Source organism: Orcinus orca, chromosome 2, assembly GCF_937001465.1.
Source record: "Orcinus orca chromosome 2, mOrcOrc1.1, whole genome shotgun sequence".
In the NCBI taxonomy this organism is placed as follows: Eukaryota; Metazoa; Chordata; class Mammalia; order Artiodactyla; family Delphinidae; genus Orcinus; species Orcinus orca.
Genome location: NC_064560.1, coordinates 20,280,618 through 20,308,309, shown reverse-complemented (window position 1 = coordinate 20,308,309; position 27,692 = coordinate 20,280,618). Strand labels below are relative to the sequence as shown.

General features: G+C 46.5%; 2 protein-coding genes and 1 long non-coding RNA gene across 5 annotated transcripts in view; 1 reads left to right on the top strand and 2 right to left on the bottom strand.

Moving 5' to 3' along the window:
* The window catches only part of PROSER2 (proline and serine rich 2), a 41,298-nt gene extending 27,785 nt beyond the window's left edge, over positions 1–13,513 (top strand). The window contains exons 3-4 of the mRNA XM_004275857.3: positions 8,228–8,480; positions 10,190–13,513. Coding sequence (XP_004275905.1) covers positions 8,228–8,480; positions 10,190–11,163 — 1,227 coding nt within the window. The 3' untranslated portion in view covers positions 11,164–13,513. The remainder of the gene's footprint in view (positions 1–8,227; positions 8,481–10,189) is intronic.
* LOC125963548 (uncharacterized) overlaps positions 1–27,692 on the bottom strand; it is a 268,458-nt gene that overhangs the window by 67,547 nt on the left and 173,219 nt on the right. The window lies entirely within an intron of this gene.
* UPF2 (UPF2 regulator of nonsense mediated mRNA decay) overlaps positions 1–27,692 on the bottom strand; it is a 212,855-nt gene that overhangs the window by 64,037 nt on the left and 121,126 nt on the right. The window lies entirely within an intron of this gene.

Genomic DNA, 27,692 nt, shown 5'->3' with positions numbered 1-27,692 from the left:
CAGGTGAGGGAGCTGGACTGACTGATCTCCCCGTTGCATCTGTCAGCCTGTGAGTCCTGTAGTTTGTCACACAACATAAAATGGTTGAATAGGAGCTTCCCTTTCTAAGCTTATTTTCCAAATGAAATATTATGTTGGGACTCCTTGCTTTGAGGTTGGATTGGACGTGTGGGGTTTATATACCCCATTCTCACTTTTGCCGCTCACTTAATTAGGAAATGGGAGTGTGTCTTAAGCTGACGGTGTGTTACAGGTCAGTTGCCTATTTAATTCTACTGTCTGTCTAACCAAAGAGAAATCATTATACCCAGCCAAAGTATCAATAGATTATCTAAAATCTTGGGAATAACCCTATTGAAACACTGAGTTGGGAAGGTCAAAGTAGGAGGAAAAGGGTAGAGAGCATTAATTTATTTCCCCAAGACGTTTACTTCAACAAATAGTTGGGGCTAAGACTTTTTTGGTTCCCGTTGTTACCATTATCACGTCACCCTAACAACATCCATGGTGGTTGTAATTATTAACTAGAGGAATCTTTGTCATGCTAAGAGCCCTATTCATTTTAGACTTGCAGGGTTTTTTGTCATGGTGGTGGTTGAATCACCAAGCTGAACTTCTCTGCATGGAGAGAAGAAAAATGCGAAATGTCTTAGGGTGACTCTGGGAGGAGCAGGGTTGGTGTGGTGTGTGCTGAATGATGGGCGTGGGGTAATCTAGCAAGACTCAGGCTAGATTAAGAGGAAAGAGGAGGAAAGAGGAGGCAGGATGCTCTGTGCCACCTGCCAACCCGCAATAAGTCTAGAAAAATCACAAAACGAGTAGCATCGCTGGATTTTTTATGAAAGTTTCGTGTGCTGGTGGCCAGAGGGCCAAGACAGACCTACATGGTGAGGAGGCAGCTGACACTGCGGTTACAGTGACTGCATCCTGGACACGAGACAAACTCTCAGCTCTGTGCAGAGTTCACAGACGCCTCAGACATGGCTCTTTCCTCTACATATAAAGTCCAGCAAAGGTGAAATGCATAGGTGATGAGCAACTACGGTAAAAAATAGAGTTTTATACGAAGAGTCGATTCTTCCTGTTAAATAACCCTCAACTCGTCTGCTTCTCTCTGTTCCCATCACCATGGCTCTACTTTAGGTGACTTTTAACTTTTGTCTAAATTGTTTCCATATTCAGTTGTCCATACTGTTTCCTATTTTCCACACTATTGCCAATGTGATCTCTCCAAAATACGTATCTAACTACCCCTGGTCCCTTTTTGTTGAACTCTCGCCCACTGCTTTCAGATTATTGACAATCATTTCACCTCCAGAGTTTTTCCATATCAGAACCCCTGTCCCAAAAGTGTGAATTGACACCCATACTATGTTTCCCTAACTCGCCATAGTCACCTTGTTATAGCCACTTTGTCTACTTTCTTGTCTGAAGCCCTCATTAGATGAACTAAACCAGACAGCAAGAATATTATTTACACCCTCGTATATACATTGCCCGATGCTTACTAGATGCTCAGATATTTGAATGCATGATTCAGTGGGTGCTATGGGGTTAGGCTGGAGGTGTGGTGACATTTAAATTGGACCAGGAAGGACAGGTGAGATGTGGCTGTCCAGTCATGGGCATTGCTGACAGAGAAACAGGTCTAGGAAATAGCAAGTGATTTGATTTGATTATAGGGCAAGAATTAGCAAACCCCACTCTGTGGACTAAATGTGGCCCCCCGCCTGTTTTTGTAAATAAAGTTTTATTGTAACAAAGCTAATAAGCTCATTCATTTACATATCACCTGTAACTTTCACACTGCATTGACAGAGTTGAATAGTTGCCACCATTAAGACTGCAAAGCCCCAAATATTTACTATCTGGCCCTTTACAGAAAAAGTTTACCAGCCCTGCTATAGAGTATAAAGGGGAGAGGAGTAGGAGTGACATTTAAAAGGTAAGTAGGGTGGCCCCCGCTCGCCGCAACTAGAGAAAGCCTGTGCGCAGCAACGAGGACCCAACACAGCCAAAAGTAAGTAAGTAAATAAATAAATTTAAAAGGTAGGTAGGGCCAGATCCTGGAGTTCTCAGAATTAAGTGTAAACCCATTAGTCATATATTCTGTAGACGTGAAGGACTTATAAGATTTTAACCCTGGTTCTTTTGTTAAAACCTATTCCTCTCTTTGGTTCAGTGCTCAATAAAAAGTATTAAATAAGGAACGCCTGGTGCCCATTTTCCCCTGTAGTATCCTGCTACTCTTCTAATGTGCCTTCACATGGATCCTCTTATTAGAGGGAAAAATTGAAGTTCTTAAGGGCTACACAACTGCTAGATACGTAAACTGATAAACTTACAGAGATCTAGTTAATACAAAACTGTTACAATTTGAACTGGAGACAATTTTTCCTTAAAATCACTCTGTTCCCCCCCCCCAGCCCCACCCAATCTCAAAATAAGTGGAACAGAAAGATATGCCATGAACTAAAATCTAAGGGCACACTGTTTCCTAAGTTCAAACTTAAAAACGGAAATCCATACAAAATCTGATTATAATGAAAGGAAAATTATAATCTGTCTTGTGGATATATATGCAAAAATTCTAAACAAAATGTTAGCAAATCAGATTCAGTGTTGTATAAAAAGGCTAATAATATCACAACCAAGTTGGACTTATTCCAAGAATGTAAGGTTGGTTTAATAGTTGAAAATCAATCACCATACTTCAGTACATTAACAGAATAAATGAGAAAATTGTGACAACTAAAATTGTCTCCAGACATTGCCAAATGCCCCAGGGAGGGTAAAATCATCCCCAGCTAAGAACCACTGCAATAAATGAAGAAAAAGCCTTTGACAGAGTTCAAAACCCATTCATTATTTTAAAGACAAACACACTTAGCAAACTAGGAATAGAAGACAGCTTTCTTAATCTGATGAAGATCATCTTTTAAAAACCTACAGCAAACACTGTACTTAATGGTGGAATATTGAAAGCTTTCTCCCCAACATTGGGAACAAGATGAAGATGCCACTTCTGTTCAGCTAACTGGAGGACCCTGGTGGTACGATAAGGCAGAATGAAGAAAATGAAAGGCATGAGGAATGGAAAGGAGGAAATAAAAACCTCTCATTTATAGACACCACTGTTTATGTAGAAAACTGAAAAGCACCTAAGATAAACTGTTAGTACTGTGCAGCAAATTTGTTAAATTTGCTTATTTCAAGATCAGTATATCTTGTATTTCTATAGACCAGAAACATTTAGAAAATGTTCAAAGTGATGCCATTTCTAATAGCATCGCAAAACATCAAATACCTAAGAGGAGAGATAACAAAATCTGTAAAATCTCTACACTGGAAATTACAAGATATTATTGAGAGAAAATAAAGAACCGGATCAAAGCATATCAAACGTTAGTTCATCAGTATTACCCAGAGGGTCTGTTGAAAGAGATTGAAGGCCCAACCCCTTAAAGTTTCTGATTCAGTAGATCTGAGATGGGCCCCAAGAATTTGTATTTCTAACAAGTTCGCGGGTGCTGCTGCCACTGCTGGGTGAAGGACCACACTTTAAGAGCCACTAATCTAAATAAGTATACCATACGGATAGAAAAAATATTGTGAGACATCAGTTCTACTCAATTTGAAGAACTTCCATGAAGTCCAATCAAAATCCCAGCATGGGTGTGTGTGTATATTTATGTGTATATGGAAACTGACCAGCTGATACTGGAAATAAAAAGGGCCAGCACAGACTTAAAGAACAGCAAAACAGGAGGGCTTCAAACTTGGGACACACTATAATGTTATAATTAAAACAGTGTTTTATCATTGTACAAACAGACAAGTAGACAAATGAACAGAAAAGAGAATCTAGAAACAGATGGACTCATGACCTGTCACCTGATTTACAACCAAGGGGACCTGCAGTGGGGAAACGATAGTCTTTTTATTTTTTTTTGGCTGCATTGGGTCTTCGTTGCTGCGCATGGGCTTTTCTCTAGTTGCGGCGAGCAGGGGCTACTCTTTGTTGCAGTGCGCGGGCTTCTCATTGCGATGGCTTCTCTTGTGGAGCATGGGCTCTAGGCGCGTGGGCTTCAGTAGTTGTGGCACGTGGGCTCAGTAGTTGTGCTTCGTGGGCTCTAGAGTGCAGGCTCAGTAGTTGTGGCGCACAGGCTTAGCTGCTCTGAGGCATGTGGGATCTTCCTGGACCAGGGCTCGAACCTGTCTCCCCTGCACTGACAGGCAGATTCTTAACCACAGTGCCACCAGGGAAGTCCCGAAACGATAGTCTTTTCAAGCAGTTTTGCTGGAACAGTTGGGTATCAGTGTAGGAAACAGCGAATTGTGACCTCACACCATACACAAAAGTTCTTTCCGATGAATTGTAGCACAAATATGGAAGTTTAAAAACAACCAGGCTTTTAGAATAAATAAAAGCAGGTGAACGTCTTCATGACCATGGAGTAGGTAGTGGTGTCTTAAATAGGACACAAAAAGCTCTAAAGAAAAGACTGATACATTGTACTACACTAAAATTAAGGACCAGTCACCAGAAGACCCCCATTAACAGAGAGAAAAAGCAAGCCACTGGGTAGGAAAAACTATTTGCAATAAATACACCCACAAAGGGTTTGTATCAAGCATGCATAAAAGAACTCCTACAAATTATTTCTTTAAAGACAACTTGATAGAAAAATAGGCAAAAGACTTGAACAGGCACTTCATAAGAGGATCTCCAAACAGCCAATTAAGTATTATGAGGAAAAAAATCTCAACACTGCTGTCTTCTTGGGAATGTACTGAATATCAGAAGGAGATGCTACCACATGCAGGGCCATGCACCAACCAGTGTGTGTTGGGCCAGCCGCTTGGGAGAACTGTTAGGCTATGTCTACCAAAGCAGACACGTATCTTATGACCCAGCAGTTGTATATAGGTATATATTGCTTCTCTTCCCAGCAGTGTTCTGTTCTGCTACCTAAGCCATGCGGCAGGTATCTCTCCCCAGCAATATTCTGTTATTCCTATTTACTGAACCCATGCCATGGACAGTCCCCTTTTCCTGAGTGGACTTCCTTCAGGATTCAGCTAACATGGCCAAGCTAGTTTGAGAAATTTGCATGTGTTCTTGTGCTAATCATCCCCCAAACAAGTATATACTGTGCCTGAAACTAAAGAAAAGTCTCTAAACCTCTGGACACTGCAGGCTCTGTGATGGGCCTGGACAGGTGGGCATTTGAAGACCTCTCAGATCACAGCATGAAGTGCATTATTCTATACCACATGGACCAACTCATAGTCACCTTTGCTTCCACTATATTTTTTCCTGTTGTTTTATCAAAATTTATTTTCATCGTAGAGACTCAAATACTTTTCTAAGGTTTATAAAAAGCATTAGTCTTACTTGTACCCCTCCCCCCATTTCCGACTCACCGGAGGCAACGACTTTTAACTCATTCCTGTTTGTTATTTACCTTCATTTTCCCCCACTATTGACATTTTATCCTTTCAGTATTTTTTGTATTTGTGAATATATGAAGTATGCATATATTGATATTTAAATCAAGGCAACTCTTGCTTATCTGCATTTTTTTTCACTTAACATTACATTCTTTTGAAAACACCATTTAAAATGGCTGTATAATATTCCATCTGTGAATGTGCCCTGATTTGTTCAACCATACCTTTATTGTTGGACATTTTAGGTGGTTTCTCATTTTCTTGCTACCATAAATACTGATATAATTAGTATACCTGTGGGTGTGGGGAGGGGGTGTTGCTATACAGGATTTGACTCACAGATACATGCTTTGTCTCATAACTTTAGTTTTTCCTGTGGTTGATAATTGCTTTGGTTTTATTTGCTTTCTTTGTTCATGTTCTGTGTGGCCCCATGGCTTGCTCTGAACTAGGTTGGTTGTTCACTGCACAGCTGACAACCTGGGGACAGCACTGTTATCCTGGGGTTCCCTCCCCTTTCTCTCATTCTCTCCTATATTCTGGCTCCCAGGTTTTTCTTCTTGGCTCCTCCCTTGTCTAGGGGAACAGCCCTACCTCCACCCCCCCTGCAGTAGCTTCCTGAGAAAGGCACGCATGGGAGATCTGCTGGTTAGACCTTGTGTGTCTTAAAAACACTGTTATTGGGACTTCCCTGGTGGTGAAGTGGTTAAGAATCCACCTGCCAATAATGCAGGGGACACAAGTTCGAGCCCTGGTCCAGGAAGATCCCAATGCCGCAGAGCAACTGAGCCCATGCATCACAACTACTGAAGCCCGCGCACCTAGAGCCCGTGCTCTGCAACAAGAGAAACCACCGTAACGAGAAGACTGCACACTGCGACGAAGAGTAGGCCCCGCTCGCCACAACTAGAGAAAGCAGCAACGAGGACCCAACGTAGACAAAAATTAATTAATTAATTAATTGAAAAAAAAACACCATTATTCTACTCTAACTTTAACTTGATTATGTACGAATTCTAGTCCTGAATTCATCTGGAATTTTAAAGGAATCACAACATCGTCTTCTGGCTTCCAAAGCTGCTGCTGAGAAGTCTGTTGCTGTTCTGACTCCTGATGTTTTGTTATGTGACCCGTTTTCCACTCTGGGAAGCTTTTAGTATCTCGCCTCGTCTCCCATGGCTGAAATTTCAATGGATGGGCCTTGGCATAGGTCTGTTTTATTCCTGTTCATCAGGTTATTCTCACGACCCTTTGATCTGGAAACTCACATCCTTCTGTTTAAGGACATTTCCTTGAATAATTTTACTTGTTTACTTTGATCATTTCTTCCCCTCTATTTTTCCTCATTCCTCTTTCTGGAACACATTATTCAGATGTTGGCCCTCCCACTCGTATTCTCTAGTTTTCTGTTTAAAAAAAAATTTTTGACTTTTTGTTGTACTTTTCCGGTTTCTCTACTTTATCTCTAGGTTTCTATTTCATTTTTTTCTGTCATAGTTTTAATTTCTAAGAGCTCTTTTCTGTCTTCTAGTTTTTTAAAATAGCATCAGATTCTTGTTTATGGTTTCAGCCTCTCCTCTGATCCCTCTGAGGATGTTCATGATCATCTTTTTGGAATTTTCACCATTCTGCATAGTTTGTTTCTTGCAAGTTGCCTTTTTTTCCTTCTTATCTTGTTTTGATGTGTCTTTCATGTTAAAGGTTTTTCTCAGCTGCTTGGTGATCATTAGCTATATGAACACACTTAAGAGCAGAATGTTAAGAAACTGATTAAGAATTCTGTGCTGGGGTTTGTTGACGGTGATTTCACTGGTAGAGTGATCTTGCTGAGCTGTTTCCCTGGGGAGCCCAAGGTGTCCACCTCTTAGCTCTTGGACCATTCACTTCCCCAGAGAAGACCCTTCCAATCCTCTGTCCAGAGGGTCAGTGTGATTCCCTGACTCGCAGTTTTCAGAACGGTTCTTTACCATGAACTTGGCTTGATGCCCCCCGGCTTTACCTTCTTTAAGAATAAACATCTAGTTTTCTGCCTGGGTGACCTGATTGCTTCTGAAAGAGACTCTCGTCCAGTTCTGCTCTTTTCAATGTCATCTTAGGCACACTTCCAGAACTGCCCAGCACCTCCCCGACGCTGTGCTGAGCCTCGTGAGGGCTCTCCACCACAGCAGGTTGATTCCGGCCCCACCCCCAGCTGCTGACTAAGATTCACCTTTCTTGGATTCTCTGAGTCAGTCACCACCTGTCCTTCTGCTGTCTACCTTCCCAAATGTTGTTGCTATCACCTCATTTCCTATATTTGTTTTTGTATCTTTAAAAACAGATAAAGCCCATTTTTGTTTTAGTGAGGTTTCTGGAGGGAGAGGAGATAAATATGTGAGTTCACTCCACTGTCTTTAACTAAAGATCCCCCCATTGCTATTACGGGGAAACCAAGCACATCTGTTAGCAGTAAGTTGAAAAGACCTCTTCCAAGGAGGTACTGAAGAATTGCTTTCTTGTCATTGACTCATGAGGAACAAAAGTGTCTAAGATCCGTAATCTGCTACACCTTTTGGACAAACTTCTTTCTCATGCAAGTCGAATGGTGAGGGACACACAGGCAGAGGTGCGCCAGCAGGGTTGCCTGGATGGTGCACTCTCCCCACATGGGAAATTGGAGGATGCCATGAATTCCACCCCAGGCTCTGTATTGATCCCTACATTGTTGTGGGGTGTTTTCCCTTCAGTGAAACCACTGTTGCTTTCATTCCTCATGTCCAAACCTTTTGTACAGGATGATGAGAGCCTGAAGTACCTCACACATGAGGAAAAGGACGTCCTCCTGTTTTTTGAAGAGACGATTGATTCCCTGGAAGACGACTTTGAGGAACAGGTGCTGTGTGATGGTGATGCTCAGTGCCACTCTCCGCAGTCTCTGGAAGACAGCACTTCTGGTCCCTCCGAGCCAGAGGACGTAGTGGACTTAGTGCAGCTGGGCCCTGGAGCCGGGGAACCCGAGAGCCTTCAGGATGTGACGGAGGCAGCAGGTGAGGACCAGAGAACAGGTCCCCCACCTCTGACGTGGCTTGTCGTGTGGTACAAGACACAGAGGCCCTCCTTTCTGTCGTGTTCTCTGTGTTTCCAGCCAGTATAGTAGTTCGTGGGGCTGATCAGATTTTTGTAGGGTAGAAGCATCCTCTTGGTAGTCTGATTGTCCAACTAAATAGGTGCTTTCATGGCATATTAGGATGAAAACACATGGAAGGGAAATTTCAAAAGGGCGAGAATAAAGAATGAGACTAATTGGGCAAACAAACATTGCATACATGGATAAAAGAAAAAAGAAAACTGGAAATGGCTTCAGGAAACAATCCCATTCTACAAAGAAAATATACAAAGGACTTGTACTTTAGCCTTTGAGGTTCAATCTCAATTCTTGTGCAAGGTTATACCCCTATTCCAAGGTGGGAGGGTTTGAACTGAAAAGTCAGGTGGTTCAGGAAAACAAAAGTGATCAGAACAAAAATTCAGCTCAGCATCTGCTTTGTAAAGTTTGCTTGATTCAGGGTGGCATCAGAGGAGAGGTATGCTTTTTGCCCCTTGAGTTCTGTGATAGAACCAGAGGGACATGGACAAGGAGAAAATGTTCTTCCAATTTTTTTTTTCCCTGGTTGGAAAAGATATTGGAAATGTGGACAAGGGGATAAGGATTGGAAAAGATGAGGGGAAAATAGGATGGAAAATATCTTTGCTCTGTTGACTACAAAATACTTCCATTTGTCACAAGCCTCTAGAAATATATCCCCACCCCTTTATTTTTTGTAAACAAGGCTGTGTATTACACAGAATTTCATGTACTATTGGTTATATGTTCCAAATATGGGGCTGAGTTTGCAGCCATCTCTTCAAAGAAGAGACTTAATATGAACTTCCCCTTTTTATCACTTCTTCTTTGAAGTTTAGTTCCTAAAAATTAATTTGAACCACTGATCCCTTAAAAATGTCACATCATATAATTGTGCCAAGGAAAACATTTCTTTGAAAGTAAGCCACTTGCCCATCAGTTCTCTAACATGATGTTTTCATAACAACTTTAAGTGCCCACTCTGTGGCAGGCATTGTGTGAGATTCTGAGGATACAAAGATAAATATAATACATAGCTCCCAATTTTGCAGCAGACACGGGTGTATAAATACTAGTGCAGAAAAGTGTTAGGTGATCTGTGATCACGTATGTTAGGATATAGTAAAGAATCATAGGCTGGTGTATTAAACTGTACTGGAGGCTGTCAGGAAACATTTCTGTTTCTAGAGGAAAGTGACACATCCAATTATCCTTCATCTAGAGAGACCTGAGGGAGGGGTTGGTGGGTACCACAAACTTCCCAGCCTCCATTTCCCCTCTGTAAAATCCCCCATAAGGTAAGCTGTTGTTTCCTCCTGTTACATGTCTCAGGATGATGGCTCCTTAGAAACTTGCATTCATCATATGCTTCCCAGGTACTGACTGTTTCTGGCTTGCACATCTTTCACCACTGCTAATTCATTCTTTCTCGTCAGGTGATTATGAGAATCATATACTATGTTCTCTTTCGCTAGTCCAGGGAATAGGATAGAGGGAGTTTAGCTTACAAGAGGTACCGTTGAAATTGGTATTGAATCCCTTTGAGACCTTTGTAAATTCAGTGAAAAGGAAACGTGATGCATTTATTTCTGCATATGGTGGTAGCTTATGAGGATCCTTGCTACTTTTCAGGGGCTGGTGCTGTTGGAAAGGAAGACACCCCTGTCCTCAGGAAAGAGGATGCTGAGAAGTCTCCCCCTCCAGACCCCCCAGGTCCCGAGGCCCTGCCCCTGCCGCCTCCCAGCCCTGTCCCCGTAGCAGCCCCGGTCCACCCCGGGAGAGAGCCCCGTCCTACTCCAGCAGAGCACCCCAAACTGGCCCGCTCGGTCCCCACTCCGCTCGTCCTCGCCCAGAAGATGTCTGAGAAGCTGGCAGGGAACGAAGGGCTCTCGCCCACATCCCCGTCCAAAGAGGGCAGGCCTGCAGGATGGAGGACGCTGACTTCCGTGGCCCCTCGACACGGAGACCACTCGCTGTGGCACAGACACGCCGCACAGCCGGCGCCCAAGATCCACCGCTTCCCGAGCAACATCAGCGTGACCAACAGCGCGGGGAAGGACTTCAATAAGACCATCTCCAAGGCCGCGGTCAACGTGCAGGAGCGCAAAGCCCAGGTCCTGGCCAACATCAATGGGGTCTCCTTCCTCTCCGTGGGGGAGACGGAGGACCGGGCCCAGAGGAGCGAGCCCACCGAGCAGAGGAGAAGCATCTCCCCGGAGCAGAGCCAGCCGGGCCCCGCCCGGGAGGCTGTTCCCGCGCGGGCAGGGTCGCACGGCGGCCAGCAGTCCAGAGGCGTGCAGACGGAACAGCCCCTGCCGATGGCCAACGGCTTCCAGAGCCTCCACGACATCCTCAAGAGCCATCCCGGGCCCTTTGTCTCTACAGGGAAGACGGTCACCTTCCGTCCGGACCCGGCCCTCCCCAGCAAACTTGCACCCCGGCAGCCGGACTGCGGCCAGGACGCCAGGAAGCGGTCGGGCTCGCTCCCCCGGGCTGTGGGGTTCAGACCCCAGGGCATCACTGTCCAGTTCTCGGGCCGGGGCTCCACGGAGGAGGCCCGTCGGGAGGCCCTGCGGAAGCTCGGCCTCCTGAAGGAGAACTTGTGACGGAGAGTGGGCGGCGCTGGGGGAGTTAGGGTGACCAGGTACGTGTGGCCGAACATGGATGTGCGCATGCGCACAGCACAGAGCAAAGCCCGGACTGCGGAACCCCGTGGAGGACCAGCGATGGGGGCCCGGGAGTCAGCTGACTGTCTGCCCCGCTCTGGCCCGCATCCGAGCTGGGACATCCTTCCGAACGAGAGCATCCCGCACCACATCTTCCCGTTTCCAAGAGCTCGGAGAATAACCTTGAACACCTACAGGTTTCAATGATTTGTAAATGCCATATGTTTTTTGGATCTAGGAGGAGGGGGATTGGGTCTGAATTTTCTGTTATTGAGTCTCTAATCTAACCTTTTATCCGAAGTGCATGACACGAAAGCCAGTTTAGATCTCTCATACTCGTTTCTCTAAGAAAGGGACCGTCCCCTCCTTTCCAAGAAAATAAAGAAGTGCTTGTTCAATTTTCATAGTGTCTTAAAATACCGTTTTGGTTTTTTGTTTGTTTTTGAAAGGTGAAAGACAGTATGTTAGCCTAAATATGCCTTTGTTTCTTCGTCTAATTTGGTTTGCCCAGATTTTTTTAAATTGAAAATTGAAGGCTTTAGAGTATGATTTACTGTAACGTTGAGTTATGGGAGTGGAATGGAAAGGTTGAGTTTGGAAAAGGTGGTAGTTTTAAGAAAGTAAGTCTCATCAGACTACAGAGTCTGTGTTACTGGGAGATATATATATATGAGCGTGTACTGTGTATATACATGTACATAGTATGTGTTTATAGGTACATATATGTTATATACAGATATAGATGATGTGCACACACACATTCATTATTACATATATATATAAACTTCTTAAAACCCTATTACATAACTACAAGATGCAAGCACTTCCTATTCTTTTGATACACAAGCCATCTCAGTATTGAGATAATGACATAGAAATTGTTACTTCCTAATAAGGAAGTCTTTTAAGGACACATCTCCATAACTTTTCGTTGAACCAAAGTACTTTTTCCTCAACGTGTTCTGTTCCCAATTAAATAGTCCAAATAAGCTTCCAACTAAGCAAGAGAGTTCCTTTGTTAGTGAAGTATGCTTTTAAAGATGTCATTTATCACCTAATTTTAATTTATCACCTAATTTTAGTTTTGCATGTTCCAAGGTGGCTGGTAAACAGAAGGAAACAAAAGATTCTTAACATCCCCCATGTTCTGTGAGCAAGATCTCAGGATTAATTTAAAAGGGAAAAAACAGCGAACTAAGTTACACAGCATGAAAAGAACTGGTTTTGTCCCAGACAATGTCTTACATGCTGAGTTGTAGCCACAAGCATTATTATCAAAACTATTTCAGGCTGGAGTCTAAAACCTCTTAAAATAGACCCGGAAGGACCACACTTGAAAGTCACACCCTTTTGTTGTATGTCTCAGCCACTGTCACAGAATCTGTTTCTTTCCTGTTGAGTATTATTTAAACTCAAACTCCTAAATGTGCTGTGAAGGACGTTTTTCATAGTATTAATTTGCCTTGTAAGTTACATAAAATGATTGTAATGTTTTCCTTAGAACGACAGTATTTAGTGTCTCGCCCAGGTCTTGTCCTCCTGAAATAATCTCATAGATTCTTGATGGTCTTCATTTAAATGGGTGCTTTGATTTTACAGGTTCTTAAAAATAGTCTTTATTTTACTCCTGTTTATGTTGGATTTGTTTAAAGGATTCTTGGGCCCTGTTATTTCCTTTTTATATAGCGAGATGCCATGTTACACAGTGTTTAAAAATAGAGGATCTTGATATGGCTAACATTTTAAATACCCCTTGTATTTGAGGATTCTTTCTTTTTTTCTTATCCTATGACTTCGTTGTGATTAAGGTGAACTTGACTATATGTTAGTACATTTGTTCTCATAATGGCATTTTTGAAAAATAAATTTAGAGATCTATCTTAAGTATAAGCAACTTTGTTTTTGCATTTTATACTTATTCTCAGGTATTTTCTTTTAAATGGTTATATCCTTTCCTTCTGTTTATTCATAATCTTTTCTACCTACTTATTCATAATTATACTGACTGTTACTCTGGCCATTTCTTGTGCCCAAAACCCTAGTAATTAAAGCCATATATTTTGTACAAGGTTCAAATTATAGCTGCTAACGAACTAACCTATTTTTGTATGTATCACCTTAACAAAAAAAATTCATTTTCTGAGGGGCATTTGTTTCCTTGCAATAACTCTGTGATAGGACGTTCTTAAAGGGTCATCTTCAAGGGAATCTTAAGGACCATATTTCAAAGCAAACTTGTAACGAACAGGAAAGATGAATCTTAAGTGCTCAGTTTGTTTTTTTTTTTCAAGTGATGCTTGTAAATCAGTCCATTTTAGTCTCCGTTAAGATAAAGATGAAACTCTTTACCTTAATACTTAAAATCAGGAAAAAAAATTCTCCTCTGCTTTTAGGCAGGTATGTTCAAATGGCCAAACCACAGTCTCATCTGCAAAGGGTAATGCCCTGCAGTTACCAGGGTAACAGAGTCTGGTCCAGTGCCCTCCTCCTACTCTATTTGGCTAGCGTGCGTGCTTATCTTCACAAAATTGGTAGAAATGTTGATCTTTGCTTTTCTCTCCCCAGGGTCATTCTCCTCTTATAAGGCTTGTGGGGGAGAAAAGGCAGACGTGCGGGTGTCCCTCCAGCATCTCTGAGTCTCTCAAGAGTCTCTCAAGACGCAGAGGGCTCCCCCAGAGCTGCATTCTTGCTCTCTTCCCCCCACCCCCTGACTTCAACAATACAGGATTCTTTACTCAGAGTTCCTGATGGGTAGCTCCCAGTGTGGGCTCCCCATTTGAAACAAGTTTTCGCGAAGAGCTTCATGGAGTTGATAAGTCAGGCCTTATGGAACCCTGAGGATTGATTGACCTTTTTATTTGTAAAAAAAAAAAAAAAAAAATCAGAACTGTATTCTCTGAAATAATGCCATTTGCAGCAACATGGATGGACTTAGAGATTATGATACTAAGTAAGTCAGACAAGGACATATACCATATGATATCACTTATATGTGGAATCTGAAATATGAAACAAATGAATTCATCTATGAAACAGAAACAGACTCACAGAGAACAGATTTGTGGTTGCCCAGGGGGAGGTGGGGTAGGGGAGGGATGGATTGGGAGTTTGCAATTAGCAGATGCAAACTAGTATATAAGGAATGGATAAACACCAAGATCCTACTGTACAGCACAGGGAACTATATTCAACATCCTGTAATAAACCATAATGGAAAAGAAAAATACAAAGAATGGTATTCTTTTTTTACTGAATTCCCACAGCTCTGGCTGTGAGGAATTTGACCTTTCAGGGGATTTGATGGTTATGTTTTTTATGCAGATGATCTAAGAAATCAGTTCTTTCTGTTTATTCAAGAGGAATGAAGAGAGGAAAACAAGATAAATATGAAAACAATTTACTCTTATCAAGAAACTTTTTCTGAAACGTTTGTCACCAAGTCAACACGTCCTCTGAAGGAGCACAGGTAGTTTTTCAGTGTTTTCTTCCCCCCCACCTGTGATCCAGGAGGAAGGGGAGGCGCGTGGGGAATGCTCACCTGTGAGAGGTTTGTGTTTTCATTGAAATGACAAGTCACCAAACAGGTTTTGTTTCTTCTCTTCACAACAAGGCTCTTTTTCCCTGCTTCAAAGTATGGGGAACAAGTTCCCATATCCTTTCCTAATCTACTCGCTGGAAAGGCCCTGCTTTCAATATCTGAGAAAAGAGAAGGCAGGGCTGTCAGCTGCCGAGGCCTGGGAAAGTCGGAGCCCTGCCTGGACCCTGCCAGGGAGCGCCCCGTGCCTCCTGCTTGCTGACCACGTCCTCTCCGGTGCCTGCTGGCCCTCCCCGGCCAGAAGCACCCTCTTCTCTAGAAGAAAAAAAACGCTGTCGGGGAACAAATCCACCTGTTTGCATGAGAAAAGGCTGGGCGACAGGATGATGGCCAAAGGGCATCTCCCATCCCGCTCTTTTCAGCATAAAAACCTTTGTGAGTGATGGTTGCAGTCCTTCTAAAATGTCTCTTGACTCAAAAAAATATAATAAAACTCTTTCCTACACATTCCAAATTCGTAAGACTTCAGAAACGCCAGTCACTGCCGTCACCAGCAGGCTCCCTCTCCCTCCTGCTTACTGTCCTAGTGGGCACACGGATGACCCCCGGAGCCCAGGGAGGCTGCCCCACCAGGTACAAACCTGGCTCTTAATGATGTACTTCAGCCTCGCGTCTTATCCTCTAAGCTGCGTGAGCGTCCTATTCAACAGCAAGGTAAGAGAGGGGTAACGTGGTGGTTTCCAGAAACAACCTGCAGAGGCTGAACGCCAGACAAACCCAGTATTCTCTGACCTGGGTGGGGAGAACCATAAGTCGCCCTAAGGAGCGGGGGGTGCGCAGGGAATCCTGCGGTCCTGGGATGCCTCTGCCTCCTGACTCCGTGGCAACCCCCTGGATCTGTCTGCCACAGGCCCCCACCAGCCCTCCTGCTTTGGGGGCACACTAGGGTCTAGGAAGCCGCCCTGTCTCCTGGTTGAGTTCAGGGTAGGCTGCTGATTCTCACTGCTTCTTCAGGATCCGCGAGGCCAGCTCTTTTCCCAGCTGAGCAGGACTTCTGAAGTTCAGGGAACGTTTTGTAAACCCACCCTCGTTTTGAGGAGCTCCCGGGTTTACGTTCTGGGTGTGGGAGCCCCTAGCTCGGTGGCTTAGGCTCAGGATTCCGTGATGCGCCCCCCCCCCGACGTCTGCCCCACTGCCCGCCCCCAGTAAAGGCGGCCACTGCGATGGCCCGACCAGGGCCAGAGGTAAGAATTGACATTTGGAAGCTGAGGTTAATGGAACTCAGTCATTGATAAACAGGTCACATTTCATAAACTTCAACCTCCGAGTATTTGTGCGTGAAGCAGAGCTGCCAAGGGCAGTAGTAACCTAAGTTCTGGAAATGCCTTTAAGAGGTGGGGTTGAGTCAACAGGGACTCCGTGTGTCCAGGGAGCTGGCAGCTCTGAGCACGTGTGTGCCCGAGGGTTTCTCAGTGGCTGGCTGGCTTCTGCCCTTGGCATACTCTGACGCTTTTGTGCGGCTAGGCTCCCTTTGAGTATTGGGACGTGCCTAAGAGGCTTGCCCTTGTTACTAAAGATGCTTTCGGGCCTCTGTGGCCTTTAAAGACATTACATAATTCCTCATGGAACCACAGCCCTGACAAGTCGCCGTGATGGCTGTGCTACAAGCGTCTCTTCGGCTTCTAACTAGTTCTACTGTGCAACCGTTTCCTGGACCGTTTATTCAGTGTCTAAGCATTTTGAATTTGGGAGAAATAACCTCTGTCTTGTGAAGACAAGTTCAAACAGCAGGAAGGTGCAGGGAGGACTGTCCACGCAGGTAACGTGGTAGCAGCCGAGGTGCCTCACCTTCCCTGGGCTTGGTTTCTAAACCCAGAGCTCGGGCCACACGTGACCGTGCTCTTCCCAGCTCGCGGTCCGTGTGTTTGTGAAACTCTGTAAAGCTCTTTGTTTTGTCAGTGCCATCTTAATGGCCAAATGAACTGAATGAAAGTGCTTATAAATGCACAAGTTACCCAAAACTCGTTTTCTTTTTTTGTGAAGCTTTGGAGGTGTCCCAAGTGGTACTGAATGTGACAGACACTGCGGAAGGTGCTAAATATCATCACTTAGTCCTCGTGACCACGGGCCCCTCTCCCCTTCACAAGGGCCTTGTGGGGGCCACGGGGGCCACCCTAGTTGTGCGGGCGGCAAACCCCCTGCTTCCCGCACCTTCTGTGAAGCCACCCAAGCTGTGCCGGCCAACGCCGTCCACATGCCCAGCCCCCACCTTCCCTTCTCCCGAACACCATCCTCTTTCGCTCCTTCAGCGATTCTCCCCTCACTCCCTAGCCTGCCCTCGTGTGCCTGGCTCTCACGATGCTCATCCTGATTTGTACTCTCATTACGTTTCAGCCCATAGGGCCGGGGCTTGTCTCTGGGGATGAGAGGAGAGATAGGTAAAGCCTGTGTTGTTTGGAAGTCAGGCTTGGCGGAAAGAGCATGCCAGTGGGCTGCGCAGGATGGAAAGAGGAAAGTAAGGCAGGTGGTGTCCCTGGGCCTCCCGGCCTCCCTGCCAGCCGGGCAGGGGTGCCTTGAATCACCACGTGTGACCTCTGCCCTGGGGGATCAAGTGCAAAGCAGGTCCTTTGGCTGCATCCCTCCTCCTTCTCCCTCCCTCGGGACTTGGTTCTGGAGCCCAGAATTGCCAGGGGTGGTTTCCAACACCCCCAGGCGCAAGACTCCCACGCACACGCACACGGTTGAGTGAGTTCACTGGTGAAACTGCCCATCTGCTCCCTGGCAGTCCTTTGAAGTCATGCTTGTTACTGAAAAGGCAACCAGGCTTCAGGGAAAGTCCAGGACCTGGCTCCACGGGGCTCTGGACAGGGCGGCTGCCCACACCGGCCTTGGCCTCGCCCCCCACAAGAGGCCACCAGCTCAGAGTGGGGAAGCGTCGGTGCTGCTGGGGTTGGACTATTTCACCACCGTAAATTCCCAGCCACACTGCAGTTGGGACACAGCTGCAGCACGAACTGGTGGTCTCTCTCCAATCGTGTCATAAGTTATGACACTTCTGCCAATACTTGTAAATGGCATTCTTGAAGTTTTTGTCTACATTTTACTGGGATGTGCCTGCTCTCAGAGAATTGAGCGTCTCCTTGCCTTGGGAGGGTCTACACTTCATCTAATAATGTTGCTATTGTTTATTTTTTTGTCAATTTCTTCTAGGAATAAATCCTTTTAGTGACAGTTTGGGCCAGATTTTATAATTGCTCAATTCGATCTTTTAAACCAAAAGTTTTTCTCATCTCAATCATCCACCTCACAGAGTCTTGATTCCTAAAGACCATTGGCTGTTTCTAGAAATCAGATCCACCTTCAAAGGTATATTTTGCTCTAAGTATACCATTCAGATTCCACACTGACTCCAGCCATGTTTTACAAGGGGCAGAGACAGCTGACAGGGCTAAGTGTGTAAAACCCACAAATAGAAGGGACTAGAGAGCCTGTGAGAGTGACCCTAGAAGCTGAGATCTGTCACAGTAGATAGTTCTGTGTGGCCACAGAGATCACACCACGAGAGATTTCCACTCAACACGGGGAATTCATAGCATTAGGAGCCGACTGAAAACGGAAAGAGTGGTTGGTTCACAGAAGTATGAGCGCCCACCTCCGCGGAGGTGTGCAGACATGGGGCAAGTGCCCTGCAGAGGAAAGCGACCAGAACTGCACTCAGCAGCACTCCTTCCAATTCTGAGATTTCATGACGGATTCACATAGAGCAGGCTTTGTCATTATCCTGACCTGACCCAGCCCTGCAATTGCTGTAAGACTTAACCTCCCTCTCTGAGCCTCACTTTCTTCATCGGAGAAAATGGGGTGAACCGTAATTACCTCATAGGGTTGTTGTAAGGAGTGAATGAGACCACATATGTTAAGTACCACACACCACCATCATCACCATCATCATCATCACAATCATCATCATCACTATCGTCATCACCATCATCACTATCGTCATCATCATCACCATCACCATCATCACCATCACCATCACTATCATCATCACCATCATCACTATCATCATCATAATCACCATCATCATCACCATCACTACCACCATCACTATCGTCATCACCATCATCACTATCATCATCACCATCACCATCACTATCATCATCACCATCACCATCATCATCACCACCATCACCATCACTATCGCTATCATCATCATCATCACCACCATCACCATCACTATCGCTATCACCATCATCATCACCATCACCATCACTATCATCACCATCACTATCATCATCACCATCATCACCATCAAAACCACCACCACAAAGGCGGAACGGGAATTCCTATAGAGCTTCCAGAATGGCTCTGATCAAGCCCAGCAGCATGGAGGAGTGAGCAGGTCCTGGCCTCACAGTCTGGTTCAGAATCTACCATTCACTATGGTCCCATTCCTACATGCAATCCAGTGGTTACTTCAGTAAAGGAGCTAGTTTTAGATTTAAATTCCACTGCCTATTGAGAAACAGGGTTTTGCCACTTTCTAAAAATAGGTCTCCAGTTTATTTTCCTTCTCCAGGGCTGGGCAGGTCTGGCTTCCTGCTTAGATACACATGGGAGGACTCCCCATGCAAGCTCACACTTTTCCACGTCTTCTCTCCTCTACCCGCAGAGCTCCTCTCAGAGCTGGACTCCCCGACCGCCCCCGGGGCCTCCTCCCAGAGGAGGAAGTGCCCGGCCCAGCCCAGCGCGTGAAAGGCTCCAGGGAATACTGGGGGATTGTGTGGCCAGGGCCCCTTGGCTGCCACAAGGCTGCCGAGGAGGAAGTGCTTTTTCTGAGTTGCTGGGCTGGCTGGGCCCTCGGACTTTCCATCCTGCCCAGCACACTCCCAGCCAGTCCCCAAGGAAGGCAGTGGCCTGCCTCGCCAGCCAGAGCTTCCAGAGAAGCCTCCACAAGGCAGGTGGAATGATCCAGGCCCCAATTAAACCTGCCTCAGGTCAGGAGGCTCCCAGGGGGTCCCCCTCTTCCTCTGCAGCATCACCTCCACCCTCCTCCATGTTCTAGGTGGATGGGCCCAGTAGCTCTTCCTCAAGCAGCTCTCAGCCCATATTGCTCCCAGTCAGTCTCCTTCCAGAATGGAATGGTAGACCCTCTCTCCCTCCCAGAAATGTCCTCCTGGGGCCTTCCCCTGCAAACTCAGCCCCTGCTTCCTCCAGCCAGACCCATCACTACCTTCTCAGGACTCCTAAGGCGGTGGGGATCTTTGGATGCCACCTGGTACCTCTAAGTGAGGGCAGCGTTCCATAGAAAGACCTGGGCTTACGATTCAACCGCAGCTCTCACCAGCTGTATGCACTTAAGGTACTCAGGTAAGAGATTTTGAAAGACTAAATGATATAATGGGTGTGCAAAACGTCCAAAAACTGTAAGAGCAGTATAGTCTACGGCAGTGATTCTCAAAGTGTGGTCCCCTGACTGGCAGAATCAACATCACCAGGAAATATGTTAGAAAGGCAAATTAGCAGAGTCACCTCAGATCTACTGAATGAGGAACTCTGGAGGTGGGACCCAGGAGTCCGGTTTGAACAATGCTTCCATGTGATTCAGAGGCCTGGGCTAATACACAGAAAACAGGCTCTGTCTTCTAAGTGCACAGATGGGGGAGTGAGCAGAGATGCAGAAGAGGTGCTGGACTGTGATATCATGGAGGGTAGGGACCATCCCCAGTGCCTAGTGTGGCATCTGGCACATGGTGGGTGTTCACTTAACAGCTCTCACACTGAACAGGTGTTTGAACATTAAAAGACCGGAGGAGTTCTGAAGTCTTCCAGTGAGTATATGTTACTTTCAAATTTTAGAAAGCAGGTAAACCTGTTTGAGGGAGAGATACAGAAAGAATAGTAGACTTGGGCCACTCTCTTGGTCCTGCCCAGGGCGGCCACGGGGGAGATGAGCCACAGGAACCCTCACCTAGACGAGGGGCCAGGCCACACTTCCTGCATCCTTGCCACGCGGCTTTGGGGTCTCCCTTGAGTGTATCAAGTAGTTACATGTTGGTCGTGATCACCGTCCATTGATTCATCCTACGAGTATCTGAGCACCTACTACATGCTGTCCCAGGGGCTGAGGAGACAGCCGTGAGCAGGGCACGCCTGGTACCATCCTCCCCAGCTGGCAGTCCAGGGAGGAGACAGACAAATAAGCAAGGTAACTGCAAGAAGGCAGTATTGTAAAGTGGAAATCCGGGGGCCAGGGGCAGAGGAGAGGGCAGCAGTCAGGGAAGGTGGCCAAGCTGAGACCTGAAGGGCACGCAGGGCTCACGGGACTACAAGGGGAGCAGTGTTCTAGGCCAAGGGCACTGCCGGTGCAAAGACCCAGAGGCAAGTTGGGACTAAAGCAGTTAGGTGGGGAGGGCACCGTGAGGGGCTGTGGGTCTCCACAGTGACTGGGATGAAACCTCGTGTGAGGCGGGGCCTCAGAGCAGGGGAGGCAGTCCCTGCCCATGTGGCCTTGTGGTCTAGCAGTCATTCAACAAACACAGGGCACCTTTCCAGGCACTGGGGACACAACCGCACAGAAACAAAGCACAACACACACCCTGCTCCTGAGGAGACAGAAACCACACAAAGCCAAGGACGGTGCTTGGGAGAGAGGTAAGCACAAGGCATGGGCGGAACGCCTAACAAGGAGGATGGGTAGGGCCGAGGAATGTGAAGGCGCTGTCATCACCAGGCAGGAACGCGCTCAGCCCTCACATCATCCCAGCCACTCAGGGCTCTGTCTTCAACCAGATGGTTCCAGAATCCCGCTTTGCAATCAAAGAAAGAGGAAATTGCCAAGTCCTCACAGGAGGAACAAGACAAAAAGAGTACTATACTCTGCTATGCTAATACTCTCCTCTAGGGCACGTATTCTACTACACTATCTATACTATACATAGGACGCTATGCTGTAATAATACCATACTAATACTAAACATATTCTATTATACTATACATGTTATATTATACACACTCACTCTACTATCTAAATAGCCTGATACCTGACACACAATCCACACTTAATACATGTCTGTGGAAGCTGACGCCTCTCCAGCTATCAACAGGGAGCCCTGTTTCTTCTGCTTGGCCTTCAGGGGCTGTGAGATAAGAAGAAATATATATATTGGTTTCTGCCCCCAATTCCTGGCACAGAGTTCCTAAAACACTTGGGATTTCCCAGGTGATGGCAGTGTCCTTTGTTCCAATGAGGTGGCTCTGGGTGGGCGCCTGGATGGGGCCAGTCACCAGAAGGACCCAGCCATGATTAGAAGCTTGGGATTTCCAGCCCCGCCCTGCAACCCGCCACCCCCCATTCTCCAGGGAGCGGAGAGGGGCTGGAAACGGAGTTAATAATCGATCATGCCTATGTGAGAAGCCTCCACAAAATCCCACTGGGCGGCTGGTGAGTTTCCAAGCAGATGAGCACAACCACATACTGGGAGGGTGACACACCCCAACTCCACGGGGACAGAAGCTCATGCACTCGGGACCCTCCCAGACCTCACCCTCCGTGTCTCCTTATCAGACTGTTCATCTGTATCCTTTATCATAAAATAAACTGGTAGAGGAAGTGTTCCCCTGAGTTCTGTGAGCTGTTCTAGTAACTAATCTAATCCAAGGGGGAAGAGGTCATGGGAACCTCCAGTCTGTAGCCAAATCAGACAGAAGTCATGGGTAACCTGGGGACCTACTACTTCTGATTGGCATCTATAGAGGAGAGGGGGGCCTCATGGGACTGAGCCCTTACCCTGTGGGATCTGACACCCTCTCCAGGTAGACGGTGTCAGAAGTGAGTTAAATTGCAGGACACCCAGCTGGCATCACAGAGAATTGCCTGGCAGGGGAACCCCCCTGCCACATCTGGTTTCAGAAGTGCTGAGTGTGGTAGCAGTGTGCAAGTAAAGAGGGGAACAAAGGACGAAAGAAATGAGGTTTTTCCCAATACAGGGCCCAAGTTCTATGCCCTGAGAAAGCCACTTTTAAAGCTCGTTCTCTCTCCATCCAAGTACCAGATCTGTCCAGATAATTCAGAGGGAAGTGGTAAATCACAGGCCGGGGACAGATGCTTTGGGTGAAACATCAGCCAGGCTAATGACAGTTAATGGAGACTGAAGCCCGGACACCAGCCATACAGGCTGATCCTCTAATGAACAAGCAGGCCTGGTGGGCGTGCCTGTTGGGCTGGCGGCTGCCTCTGGGGGCCTCACTGTGAGTGGGTCCCAACCAGTCATCCTCTGAAACAGGACTTTGAACCTCAGATTCACACTATTTCTGAAAAAGCGTTTGGGAGGGGAGAAATGCCTTGCAGGGGGTGGGAACAGTATGTATAGTGAAAATGAAAATGGCGCTTGGCCCAGCCCTGCCACTAACAAGCTATTCAACCCGGCCCGAGTCACCTCCCACATCACCATTTCCTCATTGTATTAGTCAGGATAGATTAGGCTGTGCTGTGGTAACAAATAAACCCCATGATCTCAGTGGCTTAACAAAAATTTCTTTACTCAAAGTCACTTTGTGGGCCAGGCATCCCTCCTTGTCACATGGCTACAAAGTCAGGAACACTTGGTCTCCAGGGGCCCCGGGCAGGGAAGGAAGAGACATCTGGAGGGTCTTGTCTGAAAGTGGCTGACATCACTCCGCCGCATCACCGACTGGACTCATCACGGGCCGCACCCCACTGTGGAGGCCAGGAATGCAGCCCCTCTCGAGGAGGGGGAAGCGCACAGAGGGTGCCTTCACTGCTCAACCATTAAATCCACGGATTCAGTTATCACATTTCGGGAGGGGCCCCTAATATGTGCCAGGCATTGCATCAAGTGTGGAGCTACAGAGATTTCCCTGTCCTTGTGAAGTTCAGAAGGCAAGACGCACAAAAGGATGCAGTGCTACAGTCCCACACAGGTTACTGTGGGGTGAGCAAAGAGGCACCTGGCCCAGCCTGGGCAAGGGGTGGGCAGCCGGTGCAGGCGAGGGTTCCAGGCCAACTCTGAAAAACCGTGTTTGCTGACATATACATATTTGTGTCTGTTACAAATTTAAGTGATGTAAAGGATGTATTAGCACATGATTTACAAATAATGCTTAAAATACACAACACAGGCTCACCTCGGAGATATCGCGGGTTCGGTTCCGGACCCCCAAAATAAAGCGCATGTGCCAATAAAGTGAGTCACACGATATTTTCGGTTTCCAAAAAATATAGCACATATAAAAGTTATGTTTACACTATAATGTAATCTACTAAGTGTGCAATAGTGTTATGTCTTTAAAAAAATGCACATACCTTAATTAAAAAATACTGTATTGCTAGAAAGTGCTAACCATTATCTGAGCCTTCAGTGAGTCGTAATCCTTCTGCAATAGTGACACTAAAGATCACTGATCGCAGGCCACCAGAACAGATACAATAATAATGAAAACGCTTGAAATACCGCAAGAATTACCAAAATGTGACACAGAGACAGGAAGTGAGCAAATGCTGTTGGAAAAATGGCACTGATAGACTTGCTCGAGGCAGGGTTGCCCCAAACCTTTATTCTGTAAAAAATGCAGTATCTGCAAAGCACAATAAAATGAGGTCTGCCTGTACCCCACACTGTGAAGTCCACACAGCCAGATGGTTCTCACAGGACGCACCCACTGATTTTTGCCAAGCCCTTGCATTCAACCATGGTTCGACAAATGCAATTGCATCCCCATCAGCTCTCTCCCCAATAAATTTATGGTCCTCAAATCTGATATGTGATCTGGTAAACAACTTCTCACTTTCATATGAATTATATTTATTAAACTGAAACCTTTTTTGATCTGAGTAACTTCTTGGCTGAATCAGATAACTGTTCTCAAATGCTGGGAAACAGTCCCTCCGTTTTCTGTGTTACTCAAAAATGTCATGGCTACGGACACAGTAAGCTTTTCTTTTTTAATTAATTAATTGATTGATTTATTCATTATTTATTTATTTCTGGCTGCACAGGGTCTTAGTTGCGGCATGCAGGATCTTCGTTCTGGCATGTGGGATTTTAGTTGCAGCATGTGGACTCTTAGTTGCAGCATGTGGACTCTTAGTTGCAGCATGCGGACTTCTTAGTTGTGGCATGCAAACTCTTAGCTGCAGCATGCATGCGGGATCTAGTTTCCTGACCAGAAATCTAACCCAGGCCCCCTGCATTGGGAGCGTGGAGTCTTACCCACTGGACCACCAGGGAAGTCCCTGGACACAATAAGCTTTTAAGTTTAATCTGCATTGTTAACATTTTCCTTCTTATATCACCTTCTGAAGTATCGACAACCAACAAAACAATAATTCCAGCCCTGGTGTATAGCACTGGCCAATGTGGATGGTGTAATTACTCCCACTGTGGACAATCTCAAGCTACCACCCTGACGTCATTGAAGACACAGTCGGGAAGAAACGAAGGAATCACTGAGCCTGTGGTATTCCCACCAAACAGACAAAGTGGACATAAATATCATCAAAAGCATAGAGAACAGTAATGTAATCAGGGACTGATGAATTTAGAGTATTTATTACCTTGTTTAATTGTAAATTCATATCATTTCACTTTAAGGTGATGACAGGTGAGGACTTCCCTGGTGGCGCAGTGGTTAAGAATCCACCTGCATTGGCAGGGGACACGGGTTTGGTCCCTGGTCCGGGAAGATCCCACATGCCGTGGAGCAACTAAGCCCGTGTGCCACAACTACTGAGCCTGTGCTCTAGAGCCCACAAGCCACAACTACCGAGCCCACGTGCCACAACTATTGAAGCACGCGCACCTAGAGCTTGTGCTCCGCAACGAGAGAAGCCACTGTGGTGAGAAGCCCGCGCACCACAACGAAGAGTAGCCCCCACTCGCTGCAACTAGAGAAAGCCTGTGCACAGCAACAAAGACCCAACACAGCCATAAATAAATAAATTAATTAATTTTAAAAAAAAAGGATGATGACAGGTGACCTGAAAATCTAACAGTCAGTCCAGTCAACCAGGAGAAGCTGGCTGTGGCCCACGACCAGGAGCAGGTCAGGGAAGACAGGAGGTCTGCCTGAGCTGAGTGAAAGCAAGTGTTGCTGGTATTCCAGGAGTAAAAGGAAGGAAGACCATGCAGGCCTGGGAAGGGCATCAGTTGGGTCAGGGTGGTATGAGGTGACGGCACTGGGGCAGGGTGACTCCATAGCCTCACCCACTGGAACCATCCCCTTTTATTTTCAAAAGCGTCTCATGTGGGATGAAAATGATAACAGGTGAAGACCTGTAGCCCTTTTGGTCCCCATGTAACTGAGCAGGACCTTCTGGGCCCTTCCTGGGAGAGACACCCCCATCACCACCACCACCATTCCTCTCGTTTGTAGAAAAACTTTAGCCTCCTAGGCCTTCCCCAAGTTCCAAAGAATAAATTTAATCAGAGAAGTGAGAAAATGCAGAAATAGAGGAAAAGAGTCAAGCAAGACAAAATAATAATAGTTTAGCCAACGTCAAGGACCTTTAGTTCTTCCTCAAGGGCTATAGATAATATTCTGAGCCTTATCCTTTGAGTAATTTTACAGATACTGAAACCTCCACCAGGTGGAAGAAGTTAAATGTATGCTGCCTACAAGCACATAGACCTCAGACCAGATAGAACCAGAAGGTTGATGATGGTGACTCCTGATAACCTCACCACCAACCACTCAGAAGAACATCCACGAGTTGATCACATCCTCTCCCTCACCCTGTCTTCAAAAACTGCTCCCCGAAAGCCGTCAGGGAGTTCGGGCCTTTTGAGCATGAGCTGCCTGGACTCCCCGCTTGGTGCCTGCAATAAACGCTGCACTCTCCTTCCCCACAACCCGGTGTCAGTAGGTTGGCTTTGCTGCGCATGGGTGATCAGACCCAAGTTTGGTTTGGTAGCACTCAGAACCTCGGTTTGGAGCAGGAGTCAGCAAGGAAGGGCTGGTGGGCAGAGAAGCCAGACTGGAGGAGGAAGCAGGAGGGAAGGAGATGGTGGTGGGGAGAGTGGAGGGCACATGCTGGGGGGCTAGGATGACAAGGGAAGGTGCGGGGCTGGCACCCAGAGACAGTTTCTGTTCGGGAGGGGCTGAGCCCTGAGGCCCCCGGGGCTGGGCAGGCCGGCCCCCCCCAGGGGAACCCGAGCCCGCGTGCCTGTTACTCACTCTTGGTCTCACCAAGCCAGCTGAGAAAGAAGAAGGGTAAATGCAGGTGAAATTCAAGCGTTTGACCCCAAGGTTTCTGACAACAAGGCAGAGGTGAGCAGGACCAGGGGCAAAAGGGGTGAAATGCCCCACATGGTCGATCTCCCATAGGCAGCTTGGAATTCCCAGGGCAGTGACTCTGAGGCTGCGTTTGCGTTTTTTTCCACAAGCCAGTTCATGTCCACCTCACTTTCTTCCCAGCCAGCAACCCTCCCAAGTGCCAAAAACGCTAACCCCTCCCAGGCCCTGCCGTGCTCTCATTTTCTCCTCCATGGAACAGGGGATGGCTGGCCCTTCCCTGAGCACAGAGCCAGGAGGCAGCACAGAGCCCAGGCTGCAGCCTCCTGCCCCCCACTCCCTACTACACGCCAGCAGTGAGCCCTGCGTGTGGCAGGATGAGGCCAAACTGCTCTCTGGGTGAGCAGTGCAGGACAGATGGTTCCAGAATTGAAATGCTCTGAAACCTTAAGAGTCTTTCAAACCTTCTCTCAATAAGGCAAAGAAGTTAGGGAACAATATTTGGCCTTGAAGCAAAAGGGGAGGATCAAGGGCTCTTCAGGCTTTGGGACATGTGACTTGTGACTTTCATGGCAGCGTTTTATAAAGAGAGCTTAATGGATGGATAATACATCGGAGTGCTGTTTGGGGACTCTCTCTGTGCCCCTCTCTGTGTAGATAGATGATAGAGTAGATAGGTAGA